This window comes from Actinia tenebrosa, unplaced genomic scaffold (genome assembly GCF_029948245.1).
Source record: "Actinia tenebrosa isolate PJP-AT-01 unplaced genomic scaffold, QUT_ActTen_1.0 utg1515__unscaffolded, whole genome shotgun sequence".
Lineage (NCBI taxonomy): Eukaryota > Metazoa > Cnidaria > Anthozoa > Actiniaria > Actiniidae > Actinia > Actinia tenebrosa.
The window spans coordinates 155,092-181,619 of NW_028292591.1; the positions used below are offsets into that span (position 1 = coordinate 155,092).

Here is a 26,528-nt window from a genome sequence, read left to right on the forward strand (position 1 = left end):
CTTGATAATCAGCCTTTGCATATTTTAAAAATAGAATTTATCTGTTTTTGTTCATCCGAGGCATTGCTTTTTACAAAGCACTAAACTTTACTAAAATATGATCTTCCCTAAAACAAATATATTTCAGACTCATTTCGTAGCCTTTGTTTTAAGCTTCAACTTTTCTTTGTTTTACAGGAATCTTTCAACGTTTGGATGGCAATGTAGAGACTGAAGGAATGGAAATGTCTTTCTTGGCATACGCCCAGTCGTTTTACCTTGTCAGGCCATTCATACTCAAATGTGAATTTGAGATTATCAGCTCACCCCATAGCTTGACTCCAATTATACCGAGGTATGACGAAACTTGGCTAACAGCTGATGAACAAAGGAAGCAAATTTGGCATCTCTGAAAGCAACTGTTGATGTTTTATATATAATTGTTTGTTTTGAAGTATTTAATGGCAAGATAGCTTTGAAATAAGCCGGATACCAACATGTTTGCAAAAATCAGTAAATGGCAGTATAGGTCGAGATCTCGTAATTTAGTTAATTTCTTTTAAATTGACAGTTTGCCGCAGATATGCAGCCGCGTTAGCATTGGTCTTCTTCGGTTGGAATTTGGACAGCAGCACATGAACTGTATTGCAGCTTTATCCAAAGCACTTCAGGAATTTTCCTCCGCTCATTCGTCAAGTGCTAATACAGAAGAAATGCAAGTCGTAATGACAAATAAACAAATTGATATTAAGAACGACAACGATAAAGTGGTTGGTTTGACATCTGTTAGAGCAGAAGCGGATTTGGGTCTTGATGAACAAGATGTCGACAACACGTACGGTAAAAATGATGTCAAGGAACAGGATTTGGATGGTGTTAAACAAACTTTTGATGATCTCAGGGCCGGCCCTTTTAAATACGTAATGGTCTCGGGTAAGGTCCACCTTATCAGTAATTGTGTTAGTCAATAAATAATCTTCAATGTTTTTTAGAAAACAAAGTAAATTTGCTGGCTCTTTAATTTCAGGTGAAGTAGGTTTACACCATCCTGAGTCGTACGAAATCTTGTTCACAACAGACACGCGTGAACGACCTCCAACAATGGTATGGCGTTACCCAGAACCACGTGCTTTGTCATCCGTAGAAGTTCTTCCTCTTCCATTCACCTCCCCTGTTCTTGTCAACACTCTTAATATGGGCGATGAATTACGAGTAAGTGAAAAGTACAAAAACTTCTATTTTCGCTTTGTTTGTTTGTTTTTATTTAGCTAACGGTGCTTGTAGTGGGAGAAACATTATTCGGGATAGGACACCTTTTACATTGTCAACCACACTCATAATGTAAAGCGAAAACTGTAGTTGATCAGGAATGAGCAGAATCAATAACATATTGATCTAAGCCAATCACATTTTTTTATTCACCATTAAAATTAACTTTCATTTTGCATTTGATGAAATTGTATTATAAAAATACCTTAGATTTTTTTGCGCGTGAGGGGGATGGGTCAGGAGCAGGAGAGTTGGAGAGGCAGCGCATTAGCAGAGCACACCACCTGTCCAATTTTGGTTTTCACTCTACTTCTTGATTGATTAACTTCTGAAAAAATTCTCCCAGTTAGTGCATTGCACTTGTTTCAGTAATGTTGTTTTTAAGGGTTTTAATGACGCTTCTAATAACGTCGCCTCTCACCCGCGACCCGGGTTCGATTACAGGGCTCAGTGTCATATGTGAGTAGAGTTGCTTGCTGATTTTCTCTTTTGCTTCGAGGGCTTCTCAGGATAATTCACTGGTTATTTTTAAACCTTTTTTGCTTAAGTACGTACGTTTCCTAGCTGTAACCTTGTTTGGAGAGAATACCTACAGTGTCGTGTACGACACGACTTAAAAACGCGTGCGCATGCGCGAAAATCCCAAAAACAAAATGGCGGACGCTCTAGCAGTATTCGTACTTCAAAAACCTGCGACTTTGAATAATTTTTACAGCTAACTGGCAACCAAAATACCTAATTGATCAGTCATAGTGTAATTTAAAAAGTACTTAAAACAACTTTTGCTTAACTATAAATGCAGCACTAACATTAAGTGGAAACAGTTTTAAAAGTTATTATTTTTTAGTTGTTTTAATATTCTCCTGTGCATGACTCAAATGTTTAAAGTCAAAGGAAAAAACAGCCTAGCTAAACTGGCTGAAGATAAGAGGAAGATCAAACTGAGTACTTTACAAGAGAGATTCTCCCATATCTACTTAACATGAATATTAAGAACTTCTTCTTTATCTTGTAGATATATCAAAATTAAACGAAAAAAGTAAGATTGCCATGCAAACACAAATGAAGTAGCATTTAATTCATTGCTAATAATGAAAATAATAAAAACCCTTTTCCTGAAAAAAAAAATTCTTTTTCTGACGAAAAAAAAATGCTGTTTGTCAATGGGAGGTTCGTGTCTGCTTTCAAACTAGTTCAATGATGAGTATTCCCATTGTACGATTTGTTTTTCGCCAAGAAACACCTAAAAGGAAGAATTATCTAGGAATCTAACACACGATATCGAATTACAGCAACCCAGTTGAACAGATTTAACATAATAATCGGAGTAAAGCATGCTCATCTATAGTTTTGATCACATATTTTCAAATTTAAAGCACTCACGACTATATTTACATTATTATCTTGACAATCGAGCAGCATTTATAGGTCAGAACTTAGGAAAAGACTTAGAATAACGGCGCAATAATTGCATTTCTTCGCTGTCTTTTTATTCAAATACATACACTTCGATGACTTGTTTTTGTCCGAGTAAGACTGAAAACAATACAATTAACCATTCACATAAGATCAAGATACTCATCTGACTTGTTTTCTTGATCAATTACGGCATTTAATCCAGATATGTTAGTAAAAAACTTCGATTTTCGGGAAAAAATAGCGCTCGACAAGAATCCTTTCTCGTCCGCCATTTTGTACTGACCGCCTGCGCTAAATTCAGCGGAAAACCACACTGCGCATCCTCAGTTAATATTTTGAATTAACCAATCACGCGTTTTTAAGCCGTGTCGTCGTGTACGGGTAGGAATATTCTAGGCTATCTATAGATAGGTTAAAAATTCCGTTGTACAACATTTCAGGTACCATGTGTGCTAAGCTACTGGGACACCCTTCAAAAATGCTACATTGTTTATAAGGAATTTTATATTTCCGAGACATCATCGTGTAAGATCTCGCTACCAGATCCCTTGCGTTCAGACCCGGCTACTGTGATCGTGGCCAAAGAGTGGCAAATGATTGTAGATGCAAGTTTTGAAATAGATTACTCCGAAGACCAGAGGTATGGCTTTGTCATTTTATCAATAAATATTTATTTTGGTTTTTGCCTCACTGGATCGTGCTGCCTTCAGATCTCAGGTTGAATTTATATTAACTCAACTAATTTGCCTAACCTGAGTTAGTGTGTACCCAACCCATTTACCTTTCTCTCTCAGTATCAAGAATTGATGTAATTGGAATATCAATTTCTTGATAGAAGTTTATTTTAGTTCAAGTTGATTTATTTTCTTTTAGTTTGGTTGATGAAGACAGTGGTTCGTCGTACAGTAGTCCTTATCGGTCTCTGATCAGTGCAACATCTCTTGCTGCTTCAGTAAAAGTTGATTCTGTCTTCTCTCCATCACTCATTCCTACTGTTTTGGCTCAAGTATCGATCAGCATGTTCCAAATCAAACTGCTTCATCATAACCAGTATTCACATCAAGGTAAGAAAAGCATATTTCGAGATATGATCAAAAAAGGAAATATGGATGACACATATTTACTACTTGATCTAGAAGATTTATAACGCTAAAACATTATTGATATGACAGAATGCATTGGTGTACAAAATTAAATAGAATAACGTTAGTATTTCAGCTAAAACTCTCGTAGGCGTGACATATTGATGGTTTTCACGGCGGCAATGTTGGAGGAACTTAAAAGAATTGTCAATGAATTATTTTATTATATCCTACAACATGGCCGCCGTGTCTTTTGATATTTAATTCTATTGGGAATGGTTCAAAAAAACCATCAATACGCAAGATATAGAAACGAAATCAATTTTGCATTCATTGGCAATGGAAGTCGTACCTGTGATGTAAATAAATTGTTTGTTATATAACAGAAAAGCATATGAAAAATGTACCAAAAAATCATTTTTTTAAATTAATGTACGGATTCAATTTGTTGTAGTTCTTCCCAAGCATCTTGCTGGTTACACCATAGATTCGTCAGTTCCCACAGAACAAGAGTTTTGTACCTTAACTATCGAAGGTTTGAGTGGTGTTACCAAGCACTTAGGAGGCGGGAATGCGGTAACATTGTGCAGTTATGAATGGAACTGTCATTTTGAGCTGTTGGACTTTGGTGATCTGACATACAGAACATTGGTTTCTCCTTTTAGTATAAGCGTAACTACTGCCTTTCACGAAAAAGGGGTAAGTTTAGGCGTCACTCGTACCTTATTACATAAAATTTTCTCGACACGTTAATTTCGCGATCATTTGCGAAAAAACAGCCGTTCTAAGTCACTTTGATTTTGCTATTTCATAGTATGCACTTGGTGTCTCTGTGGTCGCGAGGGAAATAGTTAGTTTTGTTTTCCCGAGAGTCTCGATGTTCAATTGAGAAATATTGAGAAGTCAGTTTACGAAATAAGAACTCAGTTTATTAAGCAAGCTAAATGCATGAAAACTGACCATGATTTTACAAATACAGCTCACATACAGTTTTGTATTTCACTACCAAAAAAGCGAGGAGAGTACAATGTTCACCATTTTTAGCCGCTTTTTTCGTATTTTCCGAATCCTTTTTCTCAATGAAAATCTGTATTTCTCTGTAGAAACATTGGAAAATCTCAGGGTTTTTTGTTCGAGCTTCATTTGTTAAAAAAATTCCAGCAAAATAATGCTCCCGCCACAAGCTTTTTTCACGTTCTGATCACGTGCACTCGTTTATTTTTACCATTCTTGTTACGTGCGACTTATTCCCTGACCGATAAATAAGTTACTCACGTGGTCTTCTTTCAACTAATGAGAGCGTTCGTTATATCGGAAAATTTCTTATTGATATAACAAAATGAGATATTCATTACCTGTTTTAAGGTGGCTGGACCCCCTCACGCTTGACCGCTACCTTCCACGTTTGGAACGCTGGTGCATAAACGTGTTTTATCCGATTGCAAATCTTTTTTGCACATAAGTCACATAAAGATTGAATTAATGTTTGATGCAGTTTTGAATGAGATCGGACGTCATAACACGTGACTATGAGGAAAATCAGTTGTTTTCGTTTAGAGAATAATTTTAGCCTTGCGGAGCGTTCAACACTAAAATGCTTCGTACCACATAATTATATACTAGATGTCTCCATTTGTAGGGATTTTTGAAAAAATCTTTGATTGGATTGTGTGAGCAAAGCCAACTTGACAAACACTGTTACATTCAAATCACAAAACTCATTAAGTTAGTCAACATATAGATATAGATATAGTTGGAAAGTATACTCTTTAATTTCAAGAATAAGTTTATGTACTTACAAAGGACCTTTTGTACTTACACAACAAAAGAAATATGAGATGAACAAAAAATGATCTTTAAACAATTAGTTTTATCTAAGATATCACAATCGCTAAATGATGAAGTGACAACAGTTTGAGTGTAGTAATCGAAGAACTTGACTGTTTTGTACCCTAATACAGTTAATATTAATACTATCAAAACAGTAAAGCAAGAAATTTTTCCTTGAATCAAAAATAATAAAAGAAGCAATATACTTATAAGCATTAATATTGAGAAATAAGTGATCAGCTTTGGAAAGGCGGCTCCACTTTGAGAGTCACATGGCTGTAAACAATGATCGGCAGTCCTTTATGTTCTTCGCTTAAAGTACTTACAATCTTCGTTTCTTCGTCGGTAGTACTTTGTTGATATTCATTAGTTGAGTCCTTTGTCGTTTCAGAGCCTGTATGAGTTAGTGTATAAATCGCTTTTGATAAGATAAATAGCTTGTTTGATAGATATTTCACGATAGGCAGTAAGATACGCAGTTTCACGATAGATTCGCGGTATCTCTCCAAATGCAATTTCGAAAAACGCTCGACATCTTTTAGTGTGGCTATACCGCGAATGGTGTGTGGATTTGTATGTGATTTGAGCGTATTTAAAGAGGAGGTTGAATCCATACTGTACATCGGATCGCTCGCCATTGAAATTTACACAGAGCACATGGTAGAATGTCACGTGACTGAGAAGGTTGATCATACTGCGCATGCGAGGGCACTTTAGCGATGAAGACAAAAAATAATACTACGACGACGAAGAAAGGCGAATCCTAACCTCGCGGTTCCACAGGAACCCCGAGTAATAAATTATCTATAGAAAGATATAAAATTATTGAATGAAAGTCTTCTTTGTTTTGCCGATGGGACCCCGCGACAAGAGGCGAACATAGCTGCATTTTTCTTGAACGAAAAACATACGATAGCTGGTTAAAAACAACCGCATTGTTAATAAATTTACAAAGTTAAATAAATGACAAACATTTGTTGTAATATGCTCTTCGTGTTATATTTCATCCAGCATTAAAGTAACTTAAGCTTATCTATAGAAATATCAAAAGTTTGAGGGAAAGTCTTTTGATTTGTCGATTCGTTGAGAAAAATACAAAATGACGCCGAAATTCTTTGTCAGTATGTAAATGTTTTTGAATATTTTTTAGCTTTTTAAATTGAAATTCTAGGTCTTTATACAATAACATCTCTCAACAACACACATTTAAGCTCATTCGTATAATCATACTAGCTCGAACAGCTTATGAACATTTGAATATTTGATATAAAATTACCAAATGAAAGTCTTCTTTGGTTTGCCGAAGGGACCCCGCGATAGGAGGCGAACAAAGCTGCATTATTCTTGAACGAAAAATATACGATAGTTGGTTAAAAACAACCAAATTGTTAAAGATTTACAAACCTAAATAAAGGAGGAATATTTGTCGTGATATGCTCTCCGTGTAATATTTCCTCCAGTATTAAAAATATATATATTTAGGCACTGCCTAAAAGCGGAGCTCCCGATACGGAAGTCACAGGGAGAACAATTTGAATGAAACTGAAAGTTGAAAATAAGATCGGGGAAAAATCTTCAATTATTTTTTATTCGAAATGATGATAATTTCTCCCATAATAAAAACCATGCAGTGAAATCGAATCGAAATGCACTACATCGTTTTTTGTTTTCTTGTTTTTTTGAGCGAGTATACTCTCCCACTTAGGAATTTTGTACACAACTTACCACCACCCCCAGGGGCTAGTTTTGTTCTTGGAAGATTCTTCGACGAAAAGTTTTCCAAGGCCTACAGTTTTAGGCTTTGAATCTCTTTTACTTAAAGAAAAAGGAAAGCTGACTACAGATAATCCAATACAATATCAAGTTTAGTGAAATTTACCTCGGATGTCTTTCATTGAAATCGAAAATCTGGAGATTTAGGACAAATCAAGACCAAAAAACAGACTTGAAAACTGGTTAAGGTGAGCAAAAAATGAGGTTTACTTAATAGGTCTTTTACAGTTTTCCAAAAACAGAGCTTACATTCATTTAAACGGTTGACTAGAACAACTGAGACAAAATAAAAAATAATGCAAAAGGCAATGCAAAATACAAAATGACTCATTTCTTTGGCAGTAAATTGGCGTTTGTAAGTGTTTTTGAATAGTGAAAGTCTAGTAGGTCTTTATACAATAACATCTTTCAGCAACACAAATTTAAGCTCATTTTTGCTCGAACAGCTTAATAAACAGTTGAATATTAGGTAAAAATTTATATTTCATTTAATGATTAAATAAATTATCTGTAGAAAGATATAAAATTATTGAATGAAAGTCTTCTTTGTTTTGCCGATTGGACCCCGCGATAGGAGGCGAACAAAGCTTTTTCTTGAACGAAAAACATACAATAGCTGGTTAAAAACAACCGAATTGTTAAAGATTTACAAAGCTAAGTAAAGGACGAATATTTGTTGTATTATGCTCTTCGTGTTATATTTCATCCAGCATGTAAATTAAGCTTATTTATAGAAATATCAAAAGTTTTGAGAGAAAGTCTTTGATTTGTCGATTCGTCTAGAAAAATGCTTGTCAAAAAAAAAAAATATATATATATATATATACGATTGTTTACTAAAAACACACACCTGAATTCTTGAAGAACACTTCTTGATCCATCTTTGACTACATGAAAGTTTTTTTGAAATTGTTTTTGGTCTATAACTTGCTCTAAAGCGATTTTTTTCTGTGCATTTCTGTGACGGACGGACAGACGGACGGACGGACGGAAGTGACGTCAGCCAAGCCATGAAAAATCAACTCGATGGTTTACCATTTTTTCTTAAGTAGTGGCTACGCTATTACTGGGATACCTGTGATATCACTGTCATAAAATGTCTTTGTTTTTCTTTTTCCTGTCTTCTCCACGACAAAATGGGAAAGTCGCGCAATAGTACCCAGGGGTCTTCAGGAACTTACCTAAGAGACCTTTGCTGGCATCTGCTATGGGGTTCACATCAAAAGTCCTATCAATTGTCATCATGTACGAGATGGTAATCAATGTCACTACGCTGTCAAGTGATTATGAGAGGGCGGAGCTAGCAGACCACGTGGCAGAGGTTTATGTCTACGCATGGTCTATTTTTTTGACTGCTGTAATTCAAGACAGCCGAACTAGAAATATTAATTTATCAATTTCGTAATCCAGGATTTCGAGGCAAGAAGATACCGATGGTTTCGAAGCGATTATTTCTAAGAATTTTCAATGAACTTCATGTGCAATAGCTTGTTTTGGTTTACTCTTCATGATTCATCTACTCGAGCAGTATTTTCTGCACGAGCGAAGATCGACAAGGAGAACAGGGTTTCAAAAGTCAGAATTTATACGATAAGCGATACTGCAAATTCATTCAGAATGACAATATAGATAATCTTATAGCCTACATTTATGTATTTATATCAACTGTTTCGGCTTCAAAGTCTACTCACAAACGAACATGAGGTACATAGCAATATTTATTTTAAGATTCTATTTGATTTAAGAAGCAAAATAAATAATTTGCTAACCACATTCCAAGGTTTGATCTTTGCCGTTCGAAGCGTTATGATCTCCTTTAATTTTTCTTCAAAAAAAAAAAGATGATTCATTAAAGAATATCGATAAATTATAAAATCATAAAATGTAAAGCAATTATGAGAGAGGTCTGGAGCAAATATTAGCCCGTATTTACGTTTTAAATGAAGCATTTTGATTTTAAAGCGAGCTATACAATGCCCGTGCAAATGTGCACGTTTATGCTCAAACAACCACCTAATTACGTAACCACCTAAAATCCGGACCGGAACTGGAATTGCAGTTCCAAATTGAGTTATTTATCAGTAGAGTGCATTCACTCAAACTGTTGAATAATGTACGTCACCTAAATTAGATAAGTAAGTTACTATTTTAGCTGACGTCACCTAAATTTGAAACTACGAGTAAACAGCTACTGAGATCAGGGGGAGAAACGATGATACAAATCAATGTTTATTCACTCATTCTCTGGTAAAACAACCCCCCGGATTAGCATGACTGTTATTTGGCGCGCTTTTACTATTTTAGGTGACGTCAACTAAATAGTTATCTAAGTTAGATACATTTATCTAACTACTCAACAATTTGACTGAATGCACTCTACTACTTTATCAGTATTTTTGGAAGCTCAACCAACTAAATACTCCATGCATGTTGAAACCAGGTCCTCCACTCCCCCCTTCCAGGTATCCCAGTCGATGCTGCCTACAGCGTCTAGTTTAAATATCATATGCGACGCTGCGACAGGATTCATACTCCGCTCTTTTGCTGCACTTAATTCAGGAGTTAGGTTTGGATATGATTAGCGCGGAGAATGGAACGGGCCTTGGTTGCATTAAAGATTCGTTGTCAACCACAAACCACTGCGGTGCGGAAACAATTTAATGTTATACAATGCGTCATTTTCACTGATAGGCAAAATGGTGGTTTCGTAGGTGAGGTTCGGGAATCCATTTGCATCGGTTTTATTCCTCTAGATGTTGATATTATTATACATATACCCCATTCACACCTAAACGTGTTTAGTTAAACTATGTTTTCATTAGAAAAAAAATTGAGAAACTGGAAACCTACAATATAATGAAAATTTCTAAAATATTGTCACAGCAGGACAAAGGATAGTTTACATGCATTATTCACCAAATATTGTGCAGTGTTCGTAGATAGTTTTCCAAACCTGTTTAGTTAAACCAGTTTTAAGCATGTTTAAGTCTTGGTGTGAATGGGGTAATAGTCCTTATTTTTATGGTAAACTGACTTTCTTTTTCTTTCTTTTTTTTTTCCCCTTCAGTTTTTGAAATAAAAAAGCGCTGAAACCGTCCTTTATTGCATCGTTTATTATTTTTAATTTCACTTTTACTTTTGTAAATATTCTTTAGGATTGAAATTCAGTCTAAATCAAAAATAGAAATTGTATTTCATGCTCACGCAATCTGATAGTGCCAAAACTAAAAGACAGCAGCGCACTTCTTGAAGTATTCAAGTATTAATATCAATTTTCTATGTCACGATGAGCTGAATTTGGGCTTTTATTACTAAAGTTCCGTTGTTGAATCCATATATTTTCATTTTTTTCGTAAAATTGTTCATAAAAAAAGCAGAATTAAACAAGCTAGAAATTCATTGAATAAAGTCGCAGAAGGAGACGAAAGGAGCATTCAACATCTTACGTTACAAACACGACATCACGGCCACCGACCAATCAGCGTGCGAGTTTTTTTTAGCCCAGCTAGCAATCTGATGAACCAAGGATTTATTGAGAGATGGACTCGCCTAGTAATTTTTCCCCTGTCCAGAGCTTGGAAGAGATTCGACAACAATTAAGGCAAACGATGGAAACAGTGATAGGGACGCAGTATATTGTTGTTGACTTGGATTCATTAAATGTAGTAGGCACAGAACATTTATCAATAATATGAAGGCCTATCTTGAGAGTTTCGAGCCAGGGCATTAGTATGAGAATCGCCGTGAGGTTATAGGTAAAGATCTACGGCCTTCAATAGTTGGAAGACAAATACCCGTACCCAGGGCGGGGCAGATTAAAGTTTCGGTTTAGTTAGCATGCTTTCTTTTCCGGAATTAATCGATATTTATTTTGCATTTACAGAGAGAAGCAATAAAAACAGCTGATCAGCGGTCGGTATGTCTAGAAGCAGGCGTTGATATTGGTAATATTGAAGCCGTCGTGACTCAGAGCACAGTTCACACTTTAGCGTTAGCTGTCGATTCTTGGACAAGGGATGATAAAAGAAAAAATGAGACTACTCTGTTGTGCCACTATATCATTTGTAATGATACTAATGAGGCTATTAGACTGGGACAGGTAAGAAGAAATCTCCCTCTTAGGGATGAAAAATGAAACGCTGTTAGTTTTTAGCACGTCTCAAAAACATTTATCTTAAACCCCGTCAACACGTAACCGTTTTTGCATGAAAACGCAACTTTTTCTTTGTGGGTTGTCTTTCCATCCACACGTATCCGGCGAACACGATCACCGAAAACGAAACTTTTTAAGATAGTTCCGGACCTTTGCTACTGCGCATCCATTTCGCGCATCTCGCTTTTACAATAAGTTAGCGTTGTTTTAAAAATTTCTCCAAATAATATCTTACTTTAACTGCCTTTATGTAATTTGACAAAATATTTAATAATTTCATGCAAATTTTGAGGTAAAGCTGGGGTTTTTTTCGAAACATGCTAAAATTTTTATTGCCTGACCAGGTCGGTTTTGTTTCAAAATTGACAAATATACGACTTTGTTAAAATGAATTAACAAAAAATTATTTTGACGTCTTTAGTTCCAAAATCAGTTCAAAATAGGTTTTAGGGTCCCAGGAGATTACAAAGACAATTTCACAAGTTTCAAGGGAACGTACAAAGTACTAGACCCAGGTCCGCGCAGACAGGAATGGTCATTTTGGATGGAAAATTCCGATTTAGTCTCTTACTATAGCTCGTCTATTAGTACGGTGACCCCCTATTTTTTTCTTTGCATTCAAAGCTTTGAATATTAATCTTTCAGTGTGAGAAATTAAAATACTATGTCCTCGCTGTGAATCAAACCGAATTCTCGACATATATGTAAAACGATTTTACTTCTAGAATTCAGTTTGAAGCTTATTTACAACTCATCAAATAAATTTTATAAAATGAAATGGTAGATAATCTTAAGATCCGTCGTTTAGATTACTCTAGGCTTTTTGATCGTTGAAATCCTTCACTTTCCACACAAACCCTATGCGAAAAATTGGAATTACCCCCTATTAAGATCTCTTATAACTCGAGAACCAAGTCGGTAACCCCCACTTTTTTTACTGTTTTTGAAGCAACTGAAGACCTTTAAATGACAAGATTTAAAAAAAAAATCATCTATCCAGTACTACCTTAAGAACGCTTTCCAGGGTGGAAATTTTATAAAACGCTGTTTATCCGTATTCTTGTGGAAGGAAACTGAAACGGAACTTTTTGAAAGCGCTGACGCACGGTATTGGAACCAGTAAATATTCGAAGATCATCCCGATCCTAACTATGATAAGTTGCTAATTCCTTTCTCTTTTGAGAGATGTCTCGTATAAAAATGATTCTTGACGATTTTGCCGTATTCATCGAAGTAAAACCAGAAGCCAAAATGATACGGAATCTCTGCAACGGAATCTCTGCATCTTAAGGTTTCTGAATTTACTAATGAAATGATGGTTAGAATTCAAAAATTTGCTTCAAGAACAACTTTGACGTTTATTTTGTCGACAAATATGTCATAAAAGTTATAGTTTGATAGTTGAGGAACACTTTTGTGCCAAGATTTGATTAAGAAGTTTTTTGTGGATTTTTTTCAGTGTGCTGTTCAAAAATCTGCATTTTCTACCAAGTAATAATTAGAAAGGTGTGCAACTCCGGCCGCCAAAATTCACAACGACCCTCACTCGGAGCTCAATATTCCACAAATGAATTACTGACTAAACAGATCGAAAATCTAAAATCGATGACCGATTGTCAAATAAATTGCCTTTCGCTTAAACTCCTTTTCGCTTTTTTTTCTTTTTCTTTTTCTTCCTTTTTTTGTTTTTTTGTTTTTTTTTTGTTTTGTTTGCCCCGTGCGACAAGAAATAATTTTTGAAAGTTTGAAAAGCAGGCTACGGGATTAGCAGCAGTAAGGGGGACTCGCGGTCAATGTCAAAGATTTACGGGTTTTACAGGCGGTTTAAGGAAGGCGCCGGCAGCGGGAATAAGCCGCGCGATAAGTCCTTACTGCTGCTGTGTTGTCGAACCGCAAACGGAGGTTAAGATATCCTTTACATATAGATGGACACCATCACGAGCATTCGTAACAAAACTGTGCGCCGACTGCGAACTCAGGTGTTGGATCGCCTGGATGCTGACTTTGCCTTCACAACATTTATGGAGGGAGATACGGACGAGACGATGACAGAAGAAAGGGCTGAAAGAATAATTAACTTAATACCCGAAGGTAACTACCGGTTGGAGCTAACGTTCATAAAGTATTTAGACGGCGAGTGGATGATAGAAAAGGGGCGCAATCCTATCAGGGCGTCTGGTAAGAAGGACCTGTTTGTCTTAAACGAAAACACACGCCCGGGAGCATTGGTAGGAATAGACATGCTGTTCTACGAGGTTGCTTACCCGGTTACCGTAGTCATTTACGGTGCGTACGAGATAAAGACGCCAGACGTTAAGAAGTTGAAACCGATGCGACATCCCGGTAACTGCGTAGGGAAGTTAGTAAGAGAGTTCTTTGAAGACTCCTCTCGGGGCGGTAAACTGACTTTAAAGAGAAGAGAAGCCATCAGGAAATGGGAAAAAGATACTAATAGGACCGGAGGGTCGATAGACAACATCAAGAAGTTAGAAACGGCGCTGGAGAGGCGAATCCATGTGAAAGATATCACCGACGGCTTTATTTACTCCGGAACACACAAATATGGGGGCCGCGGTGCGCCTATAGTCATCTACCAGCACAATGGGCACGCCTGGCGCGAACTGCGGTTCCCAAGAAAGAAGGAAACGAAGGTCTATAAGAATTCTCCATTGACAGAATTAGTTCATGAGAATTCCATTTGGTTGATGGATTCAGAAGGAAGTCAGTTTATGACGCAAGACGGCACTTTGTATCGACCCGAAATTGAACAACAGCGCATTCAAAGCGCCTGTGAGACCTTAGGGGAAGACTTCTCTGATGAGGTCCTTAGCAGTCGCAGCTTGGACTTCTTAGCCGCAAAGAAAAGAAATGGATGGAAACCTGCCCCAAAAGAGTTCGGAGACATAGCCAAAGCCTGTGTAGAACACGGTCACGGTGGTCTGTGGAACATGGAGTACGACAAAGATGAGTATGTGTCGCTGGATATGAAACACTGTTACCCTGCAAGTTTTAAAGGTCTAGGGGATTGTAAGGAATATTACGACCGTTACGGACATCCAGACTCCCAATTCTTCCGCGTTTCGTTAGACGGTCACTACGACGCCCCAGCAACTGGATTCGTACGATTAACGTCTTGGAAGTTGGCTAAAGACTTACATCCCATAATTTACGCGTGGTACGGGAAGCATCTACAAGAGAAAGAATGGATACCCGTACCTCTATTGAAGTTCTTTGAAGAGCGCAAGCTTTTAAAATACACGGCGCATGAAGCCATACTTTGTCATGGCACCTTTACGCAATGGCTCCCAGAACACAACCCTACAGCACGCGTTGTCATAGGAAAATTCACGCAGGGCGCTAAGGAGGGCGAGAAACACATGCAGCGACGCCTGATAACAGACGAAGGAGAGTTAAGCTTCCTTATTAAGCGCGCCCACGAACAAGGAACAATGGTGTCTGTGCAGAAATGGGACTACTTCATAGAAGGTCAGAAAGAACAGAAATGGAATGCACTTTGTTACTACCAAGACCACAGGCCGCAATATTACCACCTGCGTGCGAGTATGTTAGCATATGCGCATATTAACCTACTTGCGATGCTCCTACGGTTTGACAAAGAGGACGTTCCGCGCGTAGCCACGGATTCCTTGTACGTAAAGCCTGAAGTGTTAGAGAAGATGAAAGAATTCTACACCGAAGATGAGTTGGCGGAAAGTGGTCAATGGCGCGTTAAAGATGAGGAGATAAAAGCATGGAGAGAACGTGTAGAATATCACGGAGAACATCTTTGCGGTAGCGTGGAACCAACCGGGGAGCCATTGCCTTCGGTTGCCGACCCCATTTCCTACCAACGCTTCTCTTACCTCTACGGTACAGGAGGCAGCGGTAAGACTACGCGTGTGTTAGAACTCTTTCCTAAGATAAAGGTGCTAACGCCAACGCATCGTTTGGAAAGAGAAATCTGCGAAATGGGTTACGACGCGCAGACCTACCACAGCTTCTTCCGTTGGAATGGCCAAAAGTGGGTACCAGAAGCCATCCACGACATACCTCCGGTGATACTTTGGGATGAGATTTGCACCGTTCCTTTAGAAATCCTCAAAGAATTCGTAGAATTCCTCCGTGGAAAGTGTCAAGTAATATTCGCCGGAGATCCCTGCCAGCCTCCTCCAATAGCCGGAGAGATGCCCCACGAATGGCTAAAGGGGTTCGTAGACTACTCTGAAGAAATTAACGCCGACTACCGCAGCAAGGATCAAGTAAGGAACCTGAAAGCGGAATTAAGGGGCCTTAGTGACGCCGACCAATGCAAAACACTGCGCAAACGCGTACGAGCGAAGAAATACGAGGACTTCCTTTACACATGGCATCCAAAGGATCTGGTGCTGAGCAGCAAACGCGCAGCACAGTCTCGCATACAAAAGGATTTGCTAAATATACACCGAGAGCGCTTCCCTACGCATCCCGTACCTGTTTGCTACAAACCCCACGACACCCGCATGCAAAAAAGAGACGTCTGGGTACCTGGTACCGACATCCAACTGCAAAATGCGGTAACGCATGATAAAGCCTGGGTACCCATAGAAAAGGTGGAAAAAATAACCTCCCATCCAGATTGGCGCTTAGGCTATTGCATGACAGTCCACAGCGCGCAAGGGCTTACCATAAAAGAAACCTTATGGATCATAGACCAGCGGCTGTGTTGGAGCAACCTTATCTACACCGCCGTAAGTCGTGTGGAGTATGCCAATCAGTTGAAAAGAGCCTGGGGTCCGCAGCTGCGTTACGATAAAACGCCAGAGGACATAGCCAAAGAGAACATTGCTAAGAAACTCCTTCGCTACAAGCGGCACGACGAAGAAAAAAACATGACGTTCGACCTATGCGTGGACGACGTCTATAAGAAAGGGGCAAGGTGTGCCAAATGTAACATACCTCTACTATGGAGGTTTGACCCAAATGACGATCAGCAGTTCTCTGTGGATCGCATAAATAATAAACGCGGCCATTGTAGAGGCAATGTAAGACTGACATGCCTAGAGTGCAATCGGGCGCGCGGAGCAGCACTACTCTGAGTCTTTGGGGACTATGAGCAGCTCTTCCATGACAAATCCACGACTTGGGCCATTTAGGTAATACAACACGGGTTGCCCTTCCTTGGTGACGGACTTTGAAATCTCATACGTTTCCAAAGACCAGTTAGGATCCGTGGCTCTCTTACTGCCACCTTCGAGTTCCCCCGGCTGATAGAGGTATCTGACCACTATGTTGCGGGGTAGCTTTTTTTCCTTCAGTCCGACCGCCCTCGAACTTCTGACGTAGGACTTGTGCTCCACGTGTTTCTTTTTTATGGCATCCTTGGGTTTTATCCCCGTAGCCCTGGCCGCCTCGTTGTTCAAAGCCGCGACGACCTGGGGGAGCCTCTGGGTCCATTCCCTGTTGCGTTTGGAGGGATCTTCCAGCTCTTTCCAATACTGGTACCCAAAGAGACGCTCGGCCAGGGTCTTGTTGAATCTTTCGACGATGCTCTGACCCCTGTGGTACTCTGCTTCGGCTGTTCTAATCTTAGTGTCGTGGTCTTTCAGGGTCTTAGTAACGACGCCCATGAACTCCGTCCCCGCATCCACTTGCAGCAGCTTAGGCCATTTCAAGACGCGCTTATAAATCCTACCTAGGGCTTCTGCGACTTCCCCAGAATCCTTGCTGGTTATGGGTTCGGCGTCCTTGTATCTGCTTGCGATATCAACTACGGTCAAAGCGTATCTATAGGTCTTCTTTCTCACCTTGTCGTGCGGCAAGAAAAGCAAATCCGCCTGATGAACTTCATTGGGGGTATTTACGGTAAAGCTGGGCCTGGGAATGTACTTGGGCACGGGAAGATAAACCTGCCAGAGGGTTTGTTTTCTTAGCCAGTTCTTAGCCGTTTCATCTGATACCCTGGCCGCGGTCGCGAGTTTCTTGATGGCCGACGCTCCTTTCCAATAGCCTTCAGGCCCATAGTAAATCCTCTTGAGTTTGTCCTCTACGCGGCCCATTATATGAATTCCAGGACGAGATTGATCTTTCGCCCGTTGAAATCCACCGTCTTTCCGTCCACCTTAATGGTGATGTTTATGCTTTCTACCAAATTAGACAAGTCATAGCTCAAAGAAATGGGAGTGTATTCTACCAGGTCAAATGGATTACCTTTGGGCAGAAACTTGGACATAAGAGAAGACTTTTCTCCATCGTTGTAACTATGGACCAAGTCGCAATAAACTTCGTAAGAGGATGCGACTTTCCATTTCACAGGTATGGCTGTGTCGGTAATTGTCTTGCCTGAGGCACATAATAATGACCCCAATGGGTCAGACTTTCCAAAAGTTACTGAATAGTTTGGCATATTATGTTTGAAGGTCATTTCGTGCGGCAATCCTGTGGTGAGCGTATAACCGTGTTTTGCTAATTCCTTAGCAAGGGTGATTGGTGTGTAATGTCCATCGGGCAGCAATACGCCTTGATAGTTGCCGCCGCCTTTATGCTCAGTGATCAAGGCATTGACTAAATTATACCAAGAATTGTACAAAGAACAACTAACCAACCGAATTTTATGGGCTTTAATGGGAGGATTCAAGTAAGTGGTAAAGTTATTTTTATTGCTTTCCAAAAAGACGATCATATATTTCAGGAAACACAGTTCCCCTTCGTTAGAGCAGATACGCCAAAGCTACGCCTCCTGCCAGCCCTGCGACTCCTACGAAGACCAACTCACTATCTTTTTGTTTCTTAGAAGGCTGATAGTAATTCTTAAACTGAGGCTTTCTTAACCCCGTTAATGCCGCGGGGTGTGCTTGCGCATAGAGCTTAAAGGCGTAGTCCGTGTTTTCGAAGTTCTTATCCGCCTGCATCTTGTCTTGGTAGTTCTTGTCCAACCAATCCCTGTAAGCTTGTCTTTTTTCATTCCAAGCCGCCACGTCTCGCTGATATTTCTCCAGCGCTAAATCATGCCTTTTCCTTTCGGCGGCCAAATCTCCGCTGCGATCACCTCTAACTAATCTATCCAAATACTGACCACCATAATTAGCTCCAGTGAATGCTAAAGCTGCAATAACTCCACCTGCGACCACGCTAGCCATTATATATTAGAAAATCACAGGGATTTTCACGAGTTATGTCGTTGGCAGGTACTTTTCCTTCCGTAGGTAATCCTTTACCATGATAGCTCCGCCTACGGCAGCGGTCATCTTGGCAAAGTTAGCGAAGCTCTTGCTTGGGTCTTCAGTAAAGTCTTCTTTGAGCACTTTCTTACCAACCCAACCAATACCCGCAACAATGGAAGTAATGATAGCTGCTTCTTCAACAGTTTTCAATAACGCGGTTGACATTATATTACAGAGCGAGAAGGTTATTATTCCATTTCAGGGATCTTACTTTTTCTAACAGCCGGTTCCACGGGTGCGTGCACGGGCGCGTGATATGTTGGCGGTACATGCACGGGTTCTACTTTTGGCTTCGTAGCCCGCCATTGTAAGTAAAGGCTGCCTGCTGCTATAGCAACTCCTAACGCGCCAATGACGTACCCAGGATTAATGAAGGATTCCTCTTCTTTTTCCTCCACCTTTTCTTCTTTTTTGGCTTTGTTCTTTTTATTCATCTCCGCGAGCTTCTTACCGGCAGCGACTCTGCCTGGAGATTTAACCTTGGTAATCTTTTGCTCCTCTTGGGGCTGCTCTACCTTCGACTCTGGTTCACTCATTTATATCTAAGGACTTGAAGGACTTGATAAGTACTTGACTAAGTACTTAAGGACGACTTGGAAATAACCTGGGCGCGACCTGACCAAGTACTTAAGGACGACTTGACTAAGTACTTGAGGCGACTTGATCAGGTACCTCAGCAAGTGCTGCCTGGAAGACCTTTTCGACTTCTCTGTCCTTCTTGAAGTCCTTCCAAGACACCAGTACCTCCTTCAAGTCGACATGCTGAGCTACGTGAAGTGCCGCAGAGGCGACTGCCATTAACTTACCGCACTTCAAAGACAACCACCCGCAGGTTATCTTAAGTTCTTGGGCGATGACATAGTCCTCGCTAATGTCCTTCCGTAGTTGCTCCACGTCGTCTATGGGCAGCGCAAGTCCGAGAAGCTTGGTGGCCAGCTTAATGGCTGAGTCTGCTACGGCGTCCGTGGTCTTACTTGCAAGGGCGGCCTCGTACCTCTTATGGAACTTCTTAACTTCCTCTTCTGACAACTTATTAACTTGCTCATGGGTAAGTTCCTTGCCTATCATTTCTTTACACTTCCCCGAAGACACAAGGATGTTAAGTTGTTCCTTAAGGTTACTTTCGTCTAACTGCGCGGGGACTTCATCTAAGAGCTGCTCAATGTCCATATATGTTAATGGAATACGGAAACCTCAAAGAGAAGATCATTTTGGAATGTTGGTGCGTTTTTAAATGCCGCATGTATTCGTGTAACTGTTCCTTGGATATCTCACCGCCGTAGTCGCTTAAGATGGTTTCCAGGTCTGACTTGCTCGGAGTATAAAATACGACAAGTGAACCTATGTTTTCCCTAAAAGGCTTAGAGACACTGGTAAGCTGCTGGGAAAGCAACCAAACGCTGATATTGTCGTGTCTACCGCTGAAGGCGAGCTTAACTAATTCGGAGGTGCGCTTTTTTACGTCGTCCCCGCAGGCAATGTCATCCAGTATGAGTAAAGTCTGTGTATCTTTAGGGAATTGCTTGTGCCAGAACTTAAGATGGCTGGATAACTCGTTAGGATCTAAGATATCTACAAAGAAGTCGTCATCTTTCACTCCTATGCCCGTCCAGGTGCGGTTATTCACGTAGGTGGGGCAAAGCAGTACGATGTAGTCGAAGCGGTATCTAAAGGGTCCTAATAGCTGCTCTACCACGAACTGCGTTTTACCGCAGCCGGTGGGTCCTACGATCAGAGCGTTACAAGGAATATGGTTCGGATCCATTATATATACGATGGAGCCAGTGAAAGCAGTGCAAAGAATTGTCGCCGACGCAAAAGATAAAAGAGACACCATAGAAATGCAAAGGGAGGAGATAGACCGGTTAAAAGAGCGCGTGCAGGAGTTGTACGATGAAATGTGCGGCCTGAAGCGCGCGGAAAGGTTTGGTGCGCTTTTGACGATGGCCGGTTGGGCTAAGGAGTCCGTTAAGGACTTCATGCGATATCCCCTGTAGAATGTTGACGTTTAGGTTAAATCTTTGTTAAGGATACCTGGAAACTATTTCAAAGAGTGTCTCAGAATGTTGACGTTTAGGTTAAATCTTTGTTAAGGATACCTGGAAACTATTTCAAAGAGTGTCTTAGCTTTACTATTTTGAATCCTGCAAGCGCCCTTTAAAGGGGGTCCTTATTTTTATTTATTATTATTAAATATCCTTAATTATTCTTAATAATAATAAATAAAAATAAGGATGGGATTTGAGACTCTTTGCGCAAACCCTACCTTACTATCTTAAGCCGCCTACTAACCATTACGGGCTTTCCAGGCATCCTTAACAAAGATTTAACCTAAACGTCAACATTCTGAGACACTCTTTGAAATAGTTTCCAGGTATCCTTAACAAAGATTTAACCTAAACGTCAACATTCTGAGACACTCTTTGAAATAGTTTCTGGCCGTTAAGGACTTCATGCGGTATCCCTTATAGTGGTTATTAAATCCTTATTATATATGGAGTGCGTGCACTGCAACAAGGAGTTCAGCTCGAAGCAAATGTTAAAATACCACGTTGAAAAAAAGGTGTGCGCTAAGAAGGCACGCGAAAGAAGTTGTAAGGAGTGTAATCGCCTCTTTAGCAGCGCGCAAATGTTGGATTACCACGTGGATAACCGCGTTTGTCTAAAGAACGTATGTGAGCGATGCGAGGAGGACAAGAACGACGAATGGCATCGACATCGGTGCCGCGGTAATTACGACCTGCTGAGCGTGGCTTGCCAGGAGCACGGCGACGTTGCTGCACGATGTTGCCCAAAGGAAACCCAAAGGAAGTTAACGCGCCGGAAGAAGGAAATTGACCAGCGCTTTGCGGAGTTTGACTGCGTCGAAGGCGTAAGGTGGGAGGATAGAGAATATTGGGAGGCAACTTGTGAGCGCTGCGGCTGTCAAAGAAGTGACCAGCATATTTGGCAGTGCCTCTACGACGGTCAAGGTGGCTTTAAAGAGTACTTAGATTGCTTCGAAGCTTGGCATGCCGGCAATGAGGCCGCAAGGAAAGCCCGTAATGATTAGTAGGCGGCTTAAGATAGTAAGGTAGGGTTTGCGCAAAGAGTCTCAAATCCCATCCTTATTTTTATTTATTATTATTAAGGATAATGAATAATAATAAATAAAAATAAAGACCCCTTTTAAGGGCGCTTGCATAATCTAATAATAATAAATAAAAATAAGGACCCCTTTTAAAGGTATATGCTAGCCTACGCAGCTGCCTTTCTGGGAGGCATTCTAATTACCCTTTCAATATATGGACTGTATTACTTGCGAACTACCTGCCGACTGCATTACCCCTCGTAAGCCGCGTAAAAAATACACCTGCCTTCATTGCGACAGGGTATTCTCCGAAGGATCCTTTGTGGGGCATTGGTGCTCCGCGGATCCTAAAGCGCAGCGGACTTTAGCAGACGCGCTTAACTACAAAGAGGAGATGGAGTGACTCTTCTTTCAATGTCAAACTTCCATCGGCCATTTACCTTACCATAGCTGCGTAAGTGGGTGAATTCCTCGCCCTGAATTACGTACCGCACGCAATCCGGCGCCCAAAGGGAATATTCCTTACCTTCTAAGTCTTTGAGGACTAACCGTAAACGGTCGATGTCTTCGAAGACGACGTAATTTTTTATTTCGTATGCTTTACCGCAAATCAGGTCACGCCAGTGTATTTGGTTGACGATCATTATATCTATGAAATATTCTTAAATGCGTTGCCCTTGTCTCCGTAGTCTTGAAGCGTTTGCAGCACCACCGACAGGGAATACGGATGCCTTCCGCGTAGTTGCTAAGGGCACGACAGATGACGTCATAATCGTTGCTAACCATGGTCAGGTAACCATTCGCGTCATACTGCGAAATTATCTTGCGTTGGTCTGCGGAGAGTATGCCATTTCCTTTCGGCGTCTTTAATTCGATGCAAAGCCCTTCATACCTTAAATGCGCGCTCAGTATTAAGAGGTCGGGTTGACCCCTTTGATAACCCTTCTGCCAGCATTTTATGCGTTTGCTGTCAGAATCCTGCAATTCCCCTAAGCCGGGCGCTATGAGCATCTGTGGGTAGAAGCGGCGTATGTAGTCCACGACTTTCTTATGCAGGTCAAACTCATTTTCCATTTTGAAGACTAACTTGTTAGGACTATCGAACCGCCTTTCTATTTCATACTTACCTGTTTTCCTTAGCGTAGGCAGCACCTCTTCAAACACCCAATCACGAAACTCCGCGGCTTTGGGTAGCTTAGAGCTAAATATCAGTTCGTACAACCCAGGCTCGGAGATAAACACGGAATGTGGGTGAATAGTAGAAGGGGAACGGTTTGGGACCCCTTGCACGTCAGCCCATCTTTTCTGGTACTTCTCAGAAACGTGGTCTCTAATAGCCTTCTTGGTGTTCTCGTAATTCAACGCAGCCGCCACTTCCTTTGCTTTAAAGTACAGTTTGTCGCCTTGCACTATGCATTGCAGTTTGGTGTTGTTATTTTCAAATACGCGCAACATGGTATATTAGACAAATATTTTAATAGGCAACGCTCTTTAGCTGATTCATTTCTACGCTCAGTTGCGCGTCAGACACGACGAAGACGTAGCAGTTTATTTTATCACCGTCGCCCGCGGAGGCATTCTTGGTGCGTTTGATCTCCAATGTTATACCATCCTGCGTATTTACTAGACGTAAACCCTGGCCATGTAGGTCTTCGTCGTTAATGGTGCGCATGTCAATCCATAACGCGTACTTATCCTTAAAGAATTCCTCGGGGCTAATTTGGTCGCCAAACTTACGCTTTGCCTCTCTGTACACGTCTGCGGGCTTTATTCCCTGGGAGTAAACCTTGTTTGGAACGCCGTTGATATTCACGCCGACGTTAGTAATGTTGGGGTTGTGAAAGGCTTCGGAGTTGCGCTTACCAGCCTCGTAGGGTTTGGCAAACACCAACATTAACCCCGTGAGACTTCTTCGGGGGAGGTTAATGCTTTGGTTAATAACCTCATCCGTCTTATCCAGGAAGCTAAACGTCTTATACATCACTACGTGGTCGTAAAGGAATGCCTTTCCGGCGCTATATTCCATACCGGCGCTACGGGCCAGCTCTTCGCTGTATACCGTTTCATACTGTAATTCTAGATTAGTGATAGAGTATGGGGTTGTCGTGGTAAGTGCACTGCTTAGCCCACCAATGATGTTATTAGCATCTGCTAAAGTTACTTCAAACTGCAGTTCGGCAAGCTGTCTTGGGTAATACACACCGTGATTCGTAATCACTTCAAAGTCCAGCGGTATGACATACTTACTACCATAGGCGGTCTTTATTCGCTTTGCGTCTGCCACTGCGGTTTCTCCGCTGCCGTCAGTAGGTTGCGTTTTCGTAGGTGTGCGGACCTTACGTAGAATGACACTACCAATTCCTTGTTCTATCCTTTGCGCGCGGTCAAAGGCTGTCAACCATAAGTCTTTGTAGGTGGTATACAGATCGTACCTATTTAAGTCCAGCAAGGATTCCCCGGCGAACTTTACGCGCATCTTAGAAACGATGTTGCGACCCACGTTGTTAACGATAATCCTTTCATCTGTGGGGCTTGACTGCACCGCTAAGTCGAACCTTAAAGCCAAGGTGCCGGGTACTAAGACTAGGTTATCTGTTAGGCGGGGTACGCCTACGTACAAGGTTTCCCCTGGCTTTGCGCTGCTGGGGGTAAAGGTGACCCGATGAAAGGTGCGTTCTGCCTTTAGTCCGCCAACCTGCTTAGGTAATACGTTGGGATTTAACTTTGAGCTTATCATATATAATGGAAGTAGAAGGAACAGACCCCGACTTTGATCCCACCACTGAGGAAGGTCAGGCTGACATTAACGACGGTGATGAAGAACCGCTGCTTCCCACCCAACAAGTCGACGATTCCCTAAGGGATAGGATTGCAAAGGCCCTAAAACATCCCAAAGCACGCGAGTACACGTTTCCGCGTGAGCACATAGAGCTTCAAAACATGGGCGAGCCGGAAGCAGCCGCGCGGGAAACCGTAGAGTGGGCAAAGCAGGAGCTAGAGCTGCGCTACGACAACTTTGATGCTGACGACGTAAAGCTCACGGAAAAGGGAAACAAAGTCCTCATAAGCGTCCAAGACTTAAGATTTCCCGACAAAGACCGCTGGACAAAACCGCAAAACCTCTTTGATGAGGAGGGCAACGTTAGGGGTGACGTCTTGAGATTAAGAGGCTTTCAGCGTGCTACTAGAAGCCTGTTAGAAAGGCTGCACAACTTAACCGAAAGGACCAACGCGGAAAAACGTGCCGCGGACCTGCAAAGGGAGTTAAGAGAAAAAGATGTAGAATATGCAAAGCAAGGTCAGCTACTTGCCGATGCTGAAAAGAAGTCCGCCCATCAAGATGAAAGAATAAAAGAAATAGGAAATCAGGTGGATCAGGCCCTGCGCGAATTAGACAAAGCACGGGAGGACTTAGGAGAAGCCCAAAGCTCTGGCGCCTCAGTGGAAGCGCTGCGGGAAACGTTGGAAGAAAGGGAGGAGGAATACATGAAGCAAAACCAGCGGCTTGCCGACGCGCATAGGAGGGAAGTCGAATTTAAAAATCAAGAAATAAGGGAGCTGGTAGACCAAAGAACCCAAATTCGACGCGAAAGAAATCAAACTCAAAGGGCTCTTAACCTCGCCCTGCAAGAGTTAGACTTAATTAAAGACGATACCGATAACCTGCAAACCACCATAGCCGGCTCTTTAGTGGAACGGCGACGGTTAATGGCTGAAATCAATACTAAGGAGGAGCAAATCCAGCAAAGAGATCAGGCCATCGAAGACCTGGAGGGGCAAATAGAGCGGCAGCAAGAAGTAATCGAGGACCAAACTCGTACCGAAGAGGAAAGGGAAGCAGCTCAAAGGGAAGTAGAAACCCTTCAGGAAAGAGTCGCGGAATTACAGGCGCAAAAGGACAACCTGGAAAAGGAGCTGGGGCTTACCACCAAGGAAAAAATAAAAAGAGCTCTGGTGAAGTATGGTATTCCGCTGGCATTTGCGGTTGCTATTAGCACCGTAGTAGGAGTTATCCTATCCGCGCTTAAGGCTACGGGCGCGGGCGTAAGCAAGTTAGGTAAGGGACTAACGGACTTGGGAAAAAAGATGGCAGCCGGTCTTCCTGGGCTGCTGGGTTCGGTTGTTTCCTTGGCACTTAGGGCCGGCGGAGAACTGTTGAAGTTCGTGGGGAATAACATTTGGATCCTCGTAGTAGCTATTGGAGTGGTACTCCTGAAGAAGATGAAGGCTTAATCTTGTCTTTATATATTACTGGGGGCTTATCGTCGTCGGGCGCCCGAGGCGTCCTCGACTGGGGATAAGTAAAGATAGTATTCGCGCCGCCTTGATAATGCGGAACTAAAGGTATGGCAGTCATGGTGCTAATGGGCTTATGATTCCAAGTAGCATCCGTTGGAGGATTTTTTGCCGGGGCGGCATTTATTCGAAGGTAGGCAACGTCGTTGGGAAGAACCTGAAGCTTCGCATATTGACAATTGGCTATCATGTGAAAAGTTACCGGCGTTAAGTCTTCTACAGTCGGCGGTGGGGGTTCCGACGAGAAATGAACTGGGTTCCTATTATTATCTTTTTTTCTGTAGGGTAGTAATGGGCGGTCATTCTCATCAACGATCCTAAACCCGACATTACACGAATACCCCGTCGAAATGCTAATGGTACACGTGATCAATCCCAGGCCCCCAACCTTCACCCACAACCCGGTGTCATGCCAATGCTGTTCTAAGTAGTCCTTCTCCTCCAAAAAATGTAGAAAC

General features: G+C 41.3%; 1 protein-coding gene across 1 annotated transcript in view; it reads left to right on the forward strand.

The window, feature by feature from the left end:
• The window catches only part of LOC116308234 (intermembrane lipid transfer protein VPS13B), a 98,992-nt gene that overhangs the window by 35,468 nt on the left and 36,996 nt on the right, over positions 1-26,528 (forward strand). Inside the window, exons 21-27 of the mRNA XM_089025364.1 lie at positions 178-334; positions 551-912; positions 1,007-1,191; positions 3,108-3,307; positions 3,541-3,731; positions 4,204-4,448; positions 11,236-11,451. Of these exons, the coding sequence (XP_088881490.1) occupies positions 178-334; positions 551-912; positions 1,007-1,191; positions 3,108-3,307; positions 3,541-3,731; positions 4,204-4,448; positions 11,236-11,451 (1,556 nt within the window). The remainder of the gene's footprint in view (positions 1-177; positions 335-550; positions 913-1,006; positions 1,192-3,107; positions 3,308-3,540; positions 3,732-4,203; positions 4,449-11,235; positions 11,452-26,528) is intronic.